The sequence below is a fragment of the Wasmannia auropunctata genome, unplaced genomic scaffold (genome assembly GCF_000956235.1).
Source record: "Wasmannia auropunctata unplaced genomic scaffold, wasmannia.A_1.0 LD335985.1, whole genome shotgun sequence".
NCBI lineage: Eukaryota > Metazoa > Arthropoda > Insecta > Hymenoptera > Formicidae > Wasmannia > Wasmannia auropunctata.
This window is the reverse complement of record NW_012026905.1, coordinates 2036223-2048760: the sequence shown is the minus strand read 5'-3', so window position 1 is coordinate 2048760 and position 12538 is coordinate 2036223. Positions and strand designations below refer to the sequence as shown.

The 12538-nt window shown below is 37.4% G+C and overlaps 1 protein-coding gene across 1 annotated transcript; it reads right to left on the bottom strand.

The window, feature by feature from the left end:
- Positions 1-2431: 2431 nt before the first annotated feature.
- Positions 2432-8299, bottom strand: LOC105454521 (innexin inx7). The gene is made up of 7 exons (XM_011697193.1): positions 7408-8299; positions 6988-7078; positions 6808-6883; positions 6309-6492; positions 5590-5927; positions 4936-5126; positions 2432-3369 (listed from the first exon to the last, which is right to left on the bottom strand). Exons 1-7 carry the CDS (start codon positions 7499-7501, stop codon positions 3093-3095), a joined length of 1251 nt encoding a protein of 416 aa, XP_011695495.1. The 5' UTR covers positions 7502-8299; the 3' UTR covers positions 2432-3092.
- Positions 8300-12538: the final 4239 nt, after the last annotated feature.

The window sequence follows — 12538 nt, the reverse complement described above, 5'->3', positions numbered from 1 at the left end:
TCTAGTCAAAAGTGAGCTAATACAATAACAATTTAATGATATAAACGACAACTGTCAAGTGCGACTGCAGCGCATAAAAAATGTTGTTGACCAAATTACGCTATGACCAAATTACGCTACTTTACCCTATATATATATATTTATTTATTTATTTCTAGCACAATATAATATATATAATTACTATATTTCATATTAAAAAACTTTACGTTTTTATATATGTATGTATAAACGTGAAATTTTTTTAATATGAAATATAATAATTTGCAATATTTTTATATTATATATTTAAAAAGTCATATTTTTTACAAATTTTGAATTATAATTTTAAATTAGGTTCTTCTTTTTTTAACAACTTCTCGTACAATTGTGTTTATAAGGGGAACTTCTGAAAATTATTATATGTTCAGCACCCGGAAATTCAACATCCGCTGGTATTAATTCTTAGACTAATTGGACTCTAGAGACGAAACATTATCTGGGTCTTTCTACATCTTTCTACGAAACTGGATATGATATTTTAAAGTAAAAGTAAAAAAAAATACAATTAGAATTATTACTGGCAATGTTGATTTTAACTTCTTAATCTCGTAAGAAATATTGTCAATATTGACTATCCCCGTATTCGTTATTCGCAATCATTTCGGAAGTACGGGCTCTAGACACGTGCTTCGTTCGCTCACGAGATAAGGCTCGTTATAGAGGTACCCGTTGTTTCTGAAACATCCGCTATTTGGATATTGCGCCGATCGATCACGGCTGCGATCCCGGCTTGATCCATCATGGGTTGACGCGAGAATGGCGCAAAACAAAGGAAATATACTCAAGTGACGGCTTTTGCCGGTCCGATCGGTCTGAAGTCCAAGTGCGCCGGCACGCGGGCACAAGGCTTCCCGGCAACGCCTCTCTTTTTCTGTCTTTCTCTCGTCATCTCTCGTCATTTCCCGACTAAGAGAATATAATGAATGGAGTTCCGGCCGTGACGATTCCAGCTCGCCGCCGGCCCGGATTCTCGGGTTTCTCGGTATGCATCCGCACGAAGACAAGAGCCCGCTCTGTAACTCTAAACATCTCGTTGAAAAATTTCTGGAAGGATTCCTTCATGCGTAGCGTTGTGACGTCCCAATCACATCATGCTTCCTAAGAACAACCTGTTCTTAGATTAGAATTGCAATATAATACCGAATATCCGTTTCTACATGTCATTGTAAATATTTATTAGCATCTTGTAAAAATTTATACATTATATAAGCTACATTTTTGCTGTAACATACAATATTTTAGGAATATTTGATATAAATTATGCGTAACCGATTGGTTGTGCAACATCTAGATAGGTGCAATTATTTAAAAACATATAGTTTTTTTACATAAAATTGCAGCCGATTTAAATAAAAATGATTTTTCTGGTGTGAAAATTTATTATCGTGAAGATATATTCGTCGACGAGAGGTGATGAATATGAAATAAATACGTCGGCTTTTTGTCGAGTCTATATTTCCAAACGACCGATAAAAGATGCGCGAGCAGTAATAATTCTCTCGCGAGCGGCTGCGGTAAGAGTCGTTAGCATAAAACCTAAACGTATCGAATACGCGCCATTGTTCGATACTAGGCCATGGCACAATTTCAATCAGCGGCCTTAACGACTTAACGATCCGAATTATTGTTGGGCCCGTTTATCGGGTCGGTGCAACGTACGAATGTATTTACCCGTGTACCGCGCTTGCACTGCGCGCATGTGCTCGACATACGATCGCACGTAACGTACACACGTGAATCCTCCAACAAGGTAGTTAAAAGATGAGATCGACGAGACGGAGCAGTTATGTCATACGTGGCGCGCGCTGTTACGAGCGAGCAAGACACACTAATATTTATCTATCTAATATTTTAGAGTATAAGAAATAAGTAGAAAACTTGCCTACTTGACCAAGTTTTGTTCGATGAAGAGAAATAAAATTAGAGGTTTGTTCGTTATGAGCAGCTGTCGAGAAAGCAGCTGATGACAATTGCATTAAGATGGATTATCGAAATAATCATAACTAAATAACGCGATATCCTGATGGTATCAAAAAGTAAAGATTGACTCAGTTTCGAAACGAAATTTTTAAACTTGCAAAAGAGGATAAGTTTTATCTTAAGATAAGTCTTTTTTTCAATTATCTCCGGTTTATGGCATTTGAATTTAAAAGAACGGTCTATTATGTTAAAGATATGATACTGTTAGATCTGACCGAAAAATGAAGGAAATCGAAGGGGATCGAAATTTAAACTAGAATTCTTCGTTTTCAGCAATTTTTAGCACTTCCAATTAGCATGCGACCCCACAAGTGCTCCGCTCTTCTCGTAATTATTTTGATCTATATGATATATATATATATATATATATATATATATATATATATTTCTAATTGGTTTTACGGCTCTTTTATTTTCCTACAATATCGTATAGGACATTATCTGTAATCATCTCGCAATAATTTCGAGAGCATCAATAATCTAAAATTCTACAGTACAGTAGTTGCGGCACGTAACAGCGCGCACGGTTACAAATGCGACCGCGCGACACACGCGAGACGCATTATTCTACAATCGTAGTAAATCACGACTAAAGTATTATACGTTTATATATAAAGAGGTAATTTGGCAGTGTTATAATACGCGTGTGAATACACGCGATTGTTTGTCCATGTAGATACGCAATATATAGCTTCTCGCCATCCACTTCACATAGTCCGCATTTTTGCACGCGAGATAGCGATCTCGGATATAATGGCATAAACTTTACGCTATGATCGGTCGCGTTGTTATAAAATCACGCGCAATTGGAGCAGATTTACCCGATATTTCCATCCATTAAACTACCATTGGCCTTCTATCGATGTTCTCATAGGAGTTTCGTGACATAATTAATAAAATGTTCAAACTATATGTATTACAGCTTGAATCATTTTCAAAATTAACGCAGTATGGACTTAAAAAAAATTGATCTATTTATCTATATCGTTGATATTTCTGACTCTTATAATCATCTATTTGCAGATAATTATTTAGGGGTTAAACATTAATTACCTACTATTTTATATTCGTTTTCAAGGAGATGTACTATTATTTTCCCATTGCTTCTTCAGCAATTCTTGCTCCACGTCCAGCGGTAAGATTTTGTAACGCGCCTGACGTTTGTTCTCCAGATCCTCCGCCAAACTCTGCAGGAGTTCCTTGAATACATAATTGTCCAGATTTTTCGCTATGTAATAGAGAAACAGCCAGTCACCGAAGTAGTACTCGTGAGTGACCTTGAGCACGTTCCACGGATTGTACTTTCCAGGGCACGCCATGGAGAACACGAGCCTGTTGAATGACGTGCTTCTGCAAGTGAAAAAAAAACCCGCAATATAAGTCGCCCGCCCGCGGCATCGCAATCGTGCTCTGTCGTCATTTTTATATTAGAGCCCTTATCGCGGTGCGTGTAACGTCACTGCTAGTCTTTCCGTATATCCTTTCTTACGTCATTCACATGGTATTTTTAAGTACGCATTTTCTTAGATCTCGCTGACGTATGCATATCCCTCGAGCCTTACAAACACCAAATATAATAACAGTATTATGTTTTAACATGTATTAGAGGATACACTTAGTTTTTGCCGTTTCTTTTCTTGGAAAACGCATTTATTTCAATAAGAATATGAATTAATACCTTAGTCAAAATATTTTTCATCGTTTTCTATTACTTTTTCCCATCATCTTTCTGCAGGCAAAAGTTGGATTCCGCGACGATAAAACGAGCTGTCTTTTGAAACAAACCATGTATTCACAATTTTTCTTACTTGTTCGTAATTGGAAAAATGTGTATCAGCAAGCGTGTGTTGCAAAAGTGTTGCATCGATCGGAAAAGATGGTAATCCGATGGGGCCAAGTCTGAAGAACAGGCTGGGTGTTGAAGAACTTTCTATTCGAGCTCTAACAATGTTTTTTTCACATAATTTGAGATATTCAAGAAAAATCTTATTTCAAAGATTAGAAAAACTGTTTAAAGTCCCGTCAACATTACTATAATTACAATTAGTTGAAGAATGCCATGAAAATTTTTGGATAGATATTATCCAGACATCTGACATGCCACGGCAAATTTCTAGTCGAGCAGTAATCGACGGAAAATGATTCTTTTACATGACAACGCGCGACCACATGTTGCAAGAACCGTGAAAGAAACATTGTTAGAGCTCGAATAGGAAGTTCTCCAATACCCAGCCTATTCTCCAGACTTGGCCCCATCTTTTCCGATGCAACACGCGTTCGCTGATACACATTTTTCCAATTACGAACAAGTAAGAAAATGGTTGGATACATGGCTTGTTTCAAAAGACAACTCGTTTAATGTTTTATCGTCGCGAAATTCAACTTTGGCCAGAAAGATGGGAAAAAGTAATAGAAAACGATGAACAATATTTTGACTAAGGTATTAATTCATATTATTGAAATAAATGTGTTTTCCAAGGAAAAAAACGGCAAAAATTAAGTGTATTCCCTAATATTTTTATGGTAAAACTTTACTTTCTATGTTTTAATTTTTTTATAACAGATATGCTATTAAAAAGTATTATTGCTTCCATATAAATCTAAATAGGAATAAATTTTAATATAAATACAAATAGAAGATAATCTTCCCGGATAAGATATAGAATATAGATGAATATTCTAGGCAAAAAGAGAAGGCCGCAATGAAATTGCGAGGTACAGAGATTACGTTTGCATAGACTATAGAAATTACTTTTAACGTAAACGACGCGTATGATGTATGATACTTGTAAATTCGTCAAACGAAAATTGCCAGGAAAAAAAAACCATTGAGCGATTACCGCGACGAGAATTTATAAAGCTAAAAAACGTAATACGCTGACAACAGAAAAATATGTGGAGTCCAAATTTAGCAACCTTGCATGAAGAATCATGGTCAGTAGTCTCCAAACCAATCCCAAACCGGTTAGCACCGCCAGCACGACGAACCAGAACCAAAGGGCTGTATAGATCTTCTCGTTAACGATGTTCAGTGCCATCACGCACAATGCGTCGTGCGTTTCCATAGAACCAGACTTGCCGTACTTATAAAAAGTACATTTGGTCATCTGAGAACATTGTATATTCATGAATCTAATTGCGTTTAATTAGGTGAAATATAATGACATTGCTAAGAATCACAAAATTTGTAAATAATAGTTAAAACTAATAAGATTTTAAATATATTAATAAAAATTTAAAAATTAACAAACTAACGAAAGGAAATTTTTGGAGAGCGAGAGGAGGAAAAAGTTTTGTCAATTGATAAAACTTTGATAAAAGTTTTCGATAGAAATTTGTTGCGTTTTAAAAACAGATTTCAAAGCATTTATGAGGTAATAATTTAAACAATAATCTAATAATATTAACAATTTAAAAGATTATGTAACATCGATTTAAGCACTACAGAGCTATCAATATTATCAAAATATTACTTAATTTATATTAACATTTTAAGCATAACATTGGCTTTAATACATACAATAGCATAATCGTATAGAATATAAAGGCGGCAACATATTGAAATTATACCTTTGGGAATATTATATCGAGCGACTTTATTTCATCCTTAGGCACCGGCTGGGTGACCGACGGGCCGAGATTCAGAAAAGCTCCTCCGAGGAACCGGTCGGTCAAGTAAATTTGCAGGATCACATTTATAAAATTCAGAATCTCGCACAAAGTCAGATAGTATGCCCATGGACGATTCAAGTGCAGGCGGTTTATGAAGCCGGTGCGAATCTGTTGTATCTTCTCGTCGCGATCTTTTCTCGACGGTACCTTCAAGTCATCGTTCACCTTGATCTCCGTTTCACTTAATGAAATAGATGCGAAGTGCAACCCTGATACCAGCATACTCAGTCGGCCGCCTGGAATTGAACAGTTGCACGAATCGGTCTGTGCGCAGAGTTTTTGCAATTTCTACCCGCAACGGTGTCGCGACGTTCCGATTTTCGCGAATGTAAGTAATGTCTGGTTGATTATTCAAATAATGACGAATATCCGTCGAAACGCCTACGTTGTGCAAATATTACTATCATTTGCCGGCATTACAAAGTAATTTTGTGAATGGCATAATGCTACGTTGTAAGTGGGACACTCTGTATGCAGGTGTTGTATGATTAGATCATGACGGCGAGAAAAGATTAATGATGATTAGCTCGCGCCGCTTGAGATAAACGCGCGCGGTCGTAAACGTCGCGCGACACGTCGGCGGATACGTGCGAGGCGCTATAGCTGCAGGTAACGACCTTCCTCTTTCCGCCATAGGTAGTGCGGCAAGTAAAAGAGGAGCGCCTGAAAGAACAGGATAAAGGGCACCCATTGGTAATAAGCGTGGTGTATGACGGGGTCAGACGCGTCTTTGGCAACTGGTCCAATGCCGGGGTGCGGTATCTCGCCCCGCCGCAGCGCGGTAGCGTTCAGATGCTTCACCTGAAGTGTTGAAAATCAGTTAATAATAGGGAGCACGTGTGCGGAAGACGATTGTACTTCGGGTTTTTAACTTTCGGACGGGAAGGGAAAAGGGTTTTTATAACATCAATAATTTTTAATATGACAACTTTATTTGGACTATTAATTTCCATACTTTAGTTGTGAGTAAAGTACGGAAGTAAAGTGAGTAAAGTAACAAACATGCACAGTACAGGTAAACTCACTTTATTTAACAATGAACAACCACTATAAATGATATGGAATCAGTAGAATTACAACATTTATTTTCGACAGAATTTTAGACTTTGTACTTACCACGGTAAATGTGGTCGTGAAAAAGCAATAGGTGTTCATGACACGAGCTGGTATACCCTTGTCTTCGGTGACGCAGCTTTTAAAAATAACAAAAATTTGGTCACGTTATATCGCTTGTTTAATTTCAACGCAATTATAAATTATTATGATCAAAAAATTTCACGATTATCATATGTATACCTTATATGTTCCCCGATAAATTGTCTGGAGGAGACCAGAATGGACGCAACGAGAAGCAACAGAAATGTAGCTCTGTAATGCAATCTGAAAACTGAGCACAGCCCATTTTTTTTTCTTTTTATTTATCTACTTTAACCGCATAACTTTTCTTTTTACTTAGTTAATATCAGGTGTACAGTGTATATATTATATTTTATGTAGCGCGTTACGTAAAAGTGATAACTAATCAATAATTAAATTTGTATGATAATTCGTGACGCAGTGATAAGTAAATTCTTCCAAAGCGTAAGAACATCGTTAATTTTAAGAGCGTCCAATGTCATAGATAATTATATAGAGAACACATGGCGTTAGAACAAATGTCAGAGATAATTAACATATAGAGAACACGTATAGTGTTAGAATTGAGATATTTGTTACCGATATTGTCAATTGCTACCGAATTCTGATTGACTTTGAACTTGACGTGATCCTTGAGGACTGAGAAGGCAGCGACTACGGTGGTCGCTGCCATGTCGGGTTGATTTTTCACAACTCTTCCGGAAGCGGAAAGTTAACGTTCCTCTTTGTGTTGCCCGAGCACAATAATAATTGGCGAAGTTATGAATTCGCGCCGTTGCAGCGTTGATACGAGCGCGAATCTGTCACGTTTGGCGAACTTTCCGGCTGGTCGAGATATTCAGAATACTTTGTATCCAGATACACGTAGAAACGCGACGTTCCATAATCCGTATAGAATATATAGATCCGTATAGAGTACCGATCAAGAACGTACTGAAAACTCGAAGAAGCATCAATCTCTCAACTGTTATCAGAATGACGGCGATTACGCATCGCCCTATAGACGTTCCACAAAACTTGGTATTATCGAGAGAGGCAGTGCGTTATTATTGTTAAAACGTTCCATTCAGATAAGAGCAGATAGTGCGCAGTCGACGCGAGAAGACACAGTCATATAACTGCGAGTCGAAGAAATAATGAGTCTGTAATACTGATCCACAATTTTAACGACAATCCTCTTACGGAGATTGTGGATGAGACAACGACCTATGACCTAGTTAGTTGTGATCTATCATCGCTAAAGAACCCTTGTAGCTGCGAAGCCTGCGAATGATTGAACAATAAATTTCAATAGAAAAAGTGTTGGCGAGGAATTAAATATCTTTCTCAAGAGGCGACATTTCTTTGAAATGATGTGAAGATGGTTACACAAGAGGGGAAAAAATTGACGAAATATGAAATTCTCTTTATTAAATAATATTTTACTTATTTCGAAAACGTTAAAAACATCCATTGTCATTTATTAATAAATGCTTCTTTAAAAATTTATTATGTATTAATTTTTCATCGAAACGTGTTTAAATATATTTATAAGATTCTTTATGATGTGCCGAGAATTGGCATCTCATAAATATTTAAAATCTGTTGTAGTGATTTCAGAATCATAAATCTGAAATTCTATAATATATAGCACCGCAAGAATAATTTTCTTACATAAAAACGATGTTTGCATGGCTCGTGGAATCTTATTTGTGAAATATAATTAAAATTTTATATCATATTTACTTGCAAATATATATGATTTCATATACAATATATACATATATCAAGCGTCTTGTAATTATTCCTACGAAGAGAGATTCTTAAATTAGATTTATTATCTTTCAAAAACAATGCGTGAAAATATAACTGAATTGTTACTACGGTGACCGTATTTTCTTTTAGAAAATATAGGTTAAATCTGAAAAAGAACCATACGATTCCTTTGGAAAAATAACTTCGATCAAATTGTTTCGTTTTGAGATGTTGTAATTTTTTCAATTTTCTGAACAAAATGTCTCCATTTCTTATCTAAAATTATTAGATAAAGAAATATAGAGCTCTAAAAGCTCTAAAGTTATCGAACCTGAATTGAAGAAATAATGAGTCTGTAGTATTGCTATATCTCTTTAAGATAACTTAATACTTTCTTTTATGTATAATAGGTATAAGTGTGCATGTATTTTTCAATGTTAAGTACTACGTGTGTATGCATATGCCTGCCTGCATACGTATATCTATTATACATAAAAGAAAGTATTAAATTATCTTGGCTGATTCTACATTAGTCGCATCGCAGCGTCACAAACGTTGCAATCCAATCAAACGTCAAGCTAGCTCGATGCTGACTGGATCACAACTGGATGAATGTAGAACCAGCTTTAAAGAGATATATAGTAAACATTTAAGTTCTATAACTTCAGAGCTCTACATTTCTTCATCTATTGATTTTAGGTAAGTATGCTAATGGAGATATTTGTTCAGAATTCTAAAAACAACATATATCAAAATAGAATAATTTTATCGAGATCATTTTTACAAGAATCGTAGGGAATTCTTTTAGAATTTTGATCCTACATGGTTCCAAATCAGTTGACAATCTGCGAATTATGAAATTTTCTTGCGTAGTATAAAATAAGATACTGCACAGTTTTCTGATAGTTTAAATGATGATTCGACTGTAGTGGAACGAGCCTTTGGTTTAAATTTGAAATTCGAAATATTAAAAAACAGATCTAATTTGAATAATTTGTATTACAAACAAATCAAAAATTAACAAAAGACAAAAAACAAATTATATTTATATATATTTATTTCCCGTATTGTTAAAATAAAGGACAAAATTGAATTTTAAAAAATAAAAAAATCTATATAGGACAGGACAACTACTTGAAGTAAAGGATCTGTCTTTGTCTTTTACAATAAAGAACGTATAGTCACCATAACTGTTACGGACAATTCCTTCCTGTATGAATTATTCTGTCCAGTATAATTAAAAGCACATCTTATATATGTATAATAGTTATCCTAAAAGGTTTCATAAATACGCTAGACGCAATATATAGCGCCGTTAATATTCATTCGGTCCATAATGAGTTCTCGCAAGACAGCGAATCGCTCACAAATTACAGGTAAGTGCCGACAGGAACGGATCGTCACATTTCAAAGTACGAGGCCGACGAAATCGTGAAAATACGTGCCAAAACGTTATTATATTCTTACATTTACGTAATATAAATAGATTTAAAAAATTGATATAAATATTTTTAAACAAACTTAATTCGTGATCTTTTGAAAATCGAATTATCGATTAGAACAATGATATAAATCATATAGGAATATAAAACCAAACATTTTTTTATGTAGTATTTCTTTTTTGTAGAATTTTTACTAAGAGTATATTTATTAGCGAGTTGTTATATAGCGGGTTGTCAAACATTTTCGTCGTAGTATGTAGACATATTTATTGTAGCGACTTTTCGCTAAACAAGTCGCTAAACAAACTCGTTAAGCGCTTTCTCGTTAAGTGCTTTCAATTTACAATCATTTGTACGGACATGTTAATTATCATGACGTATTATGACTCTTTACGCTGAAAGGAATAGCATTTCGCCGCGCCGTACGAGAGCGGCAGCGGTTTTCCTTTACGTTGCCCCGTTGCCGCGAGAGGATCAATTTTCTCAACTCTGGTGCGTCTTTTGATGTTGGGAAAAGCTCGACGCGAACTCGCTGCGCGTTCTAAACCCTATCCTAAGCCTATCTGGTTTCCCCGTTGCAGCTCCGCCCCTGGATGGATTCGGAATCGGTGCCGTGTGTTATACGGCAAGAGCGAGCCATGATGCTGGCCGAGCACCGTACGGTGGAGACCAACTGTGGCGCTTGGCTTGCCACAGCACGGGCGGCGCGCAACGTAGACGTTGAGCGTCGACGTGGACGGGCGAGGACAGGAACCCTTTCTTTCGAGGACTCGTTCGTTCTGCCGGCGGCTCGGACTCGCCGGGGCCAATGGCCGGTCAAAGTCCCACCTTCGACGTTCGCCAGCTCTCTGCCCCCTCGTTCTCCTCGCGCGGCCGCTCCGTGATGCTCTTTGCCGGTGTAGCGGTCACCCTTGGCGGTCGTCCTACACCATAGCTCGCCGTCCCCTATGGTCCCCCTCGACGTCCGAACTTCTTGCACGTCCGACGCTCATGAAGGGGGGGCCCCCGTCAAATCGGAGCGGCGCGCTTCGCCGCCGACCCATCCGCAGCCGTCCGACTCTGCCAGACCCACTCTCTTGCTTGGGGAACGGTCGTTCTAGAATAAATCCTACCTCGTTGATCGATCAACGCCGATCGAACTGTCGGGAATGACGAAAACAAGGTTGATTCATCATTCACGTGAACGTGCTATATCTACACATATAGGATTGAACTTGTAAAACAGAAATCCCTTCCCTTCGATGAATGATAAGAATGGCAATAATACTTAGATTTCCAAATATCTTGCGCAACTCTGTTTCAAAGTCGATATTCGGAATTCTCGCATAGAATTATACCGAAGAGAGATACTGACGAATCAAGATTTACTCCGCCACGACGACGTGGCTCACGAGCTTGGCTCTGTGGGAATGACAGGAATTCCAGCGTGGCTATAAGTGCCATCGGATTATAATAGCAACTGACACCCCCCCTTGTACCAAGCGCAAGAATATGTAACGCGTTCAACGGGCACGTACGACTCGAGTTGCCTTTATGCATACCCGCGTATCGTAGATGGGTGTCGTTTCGTTCCTATGATTCGCTCGTTAATAGCTGGGGATTTGTAATTGGAGCTCGCTGTATGTACACATGTACGACGTTCGCTGAACGAATCATTCCGTTGAGAATTGAAAGATCTCGCAATTTCAGTTTTAATTGACGGTCAGGGGTGCGCTACACGACGCACGCAAACGCTACTCGTGGACCGCACTCGTATAGATTAACTCGCGAGAAATGAATGATTTATTCTCGGAATTCCGACACGCGGATTTCGTCGTCGCGAGTAAATAATTATCTCTCGCGAGTTAATCTATTGATCAATGGCGCGCGTGTGTAATGCTGTTCCGGGACCATAAATTAAAATCAGAATATCCCATGCGTTACATCTTCTTCGCCCTCCTCCTCCTCCTCCCCTCCTTAATTAATACCTCGGACGGCCGAGTGAGCAAGTCGCGAACAAGAGACGTCGAGCGAACGTACATTTAAGCCGCTTGAGATTAATTTATTAGACTATTTCTGTCCACTGCTTCTCTCTGTCTCTCTCTCTCTCTCTCTCTCTGAATTTACATCTTCGTTGTTTATTCGCATCACGTTTCACCGACGCGGGTATACGGGAGTATATTAATTCAGTGTGCAGTGGCGGATTGTATTCGGGGCCCCGCATAACGTATGGTCCTTAAATTATTGCGTGATTGTAGTTATCCGTTTTTTTTATTTTATAATGTGTGAATGACGTAATTTTACACACACTCTATATATACATAAAATTCAGTTGGAATTTAAAAAAATGCCTCAATTATACGGTTTTGCTATAAGAGCACTGAATTTGTTATAGTGTATACATGTATAATGCGTATAATAATCCATCGTTTTACTGTATATAATAATAATAGTAATAAGAGATATTTTTTCTTTCTAACACAAATCTGGTTCCACTTAGGGCATTACCAGCAAGTTCTCCTTTCAAGGGAACTCTAAGTTTTCCATTAAAGGAA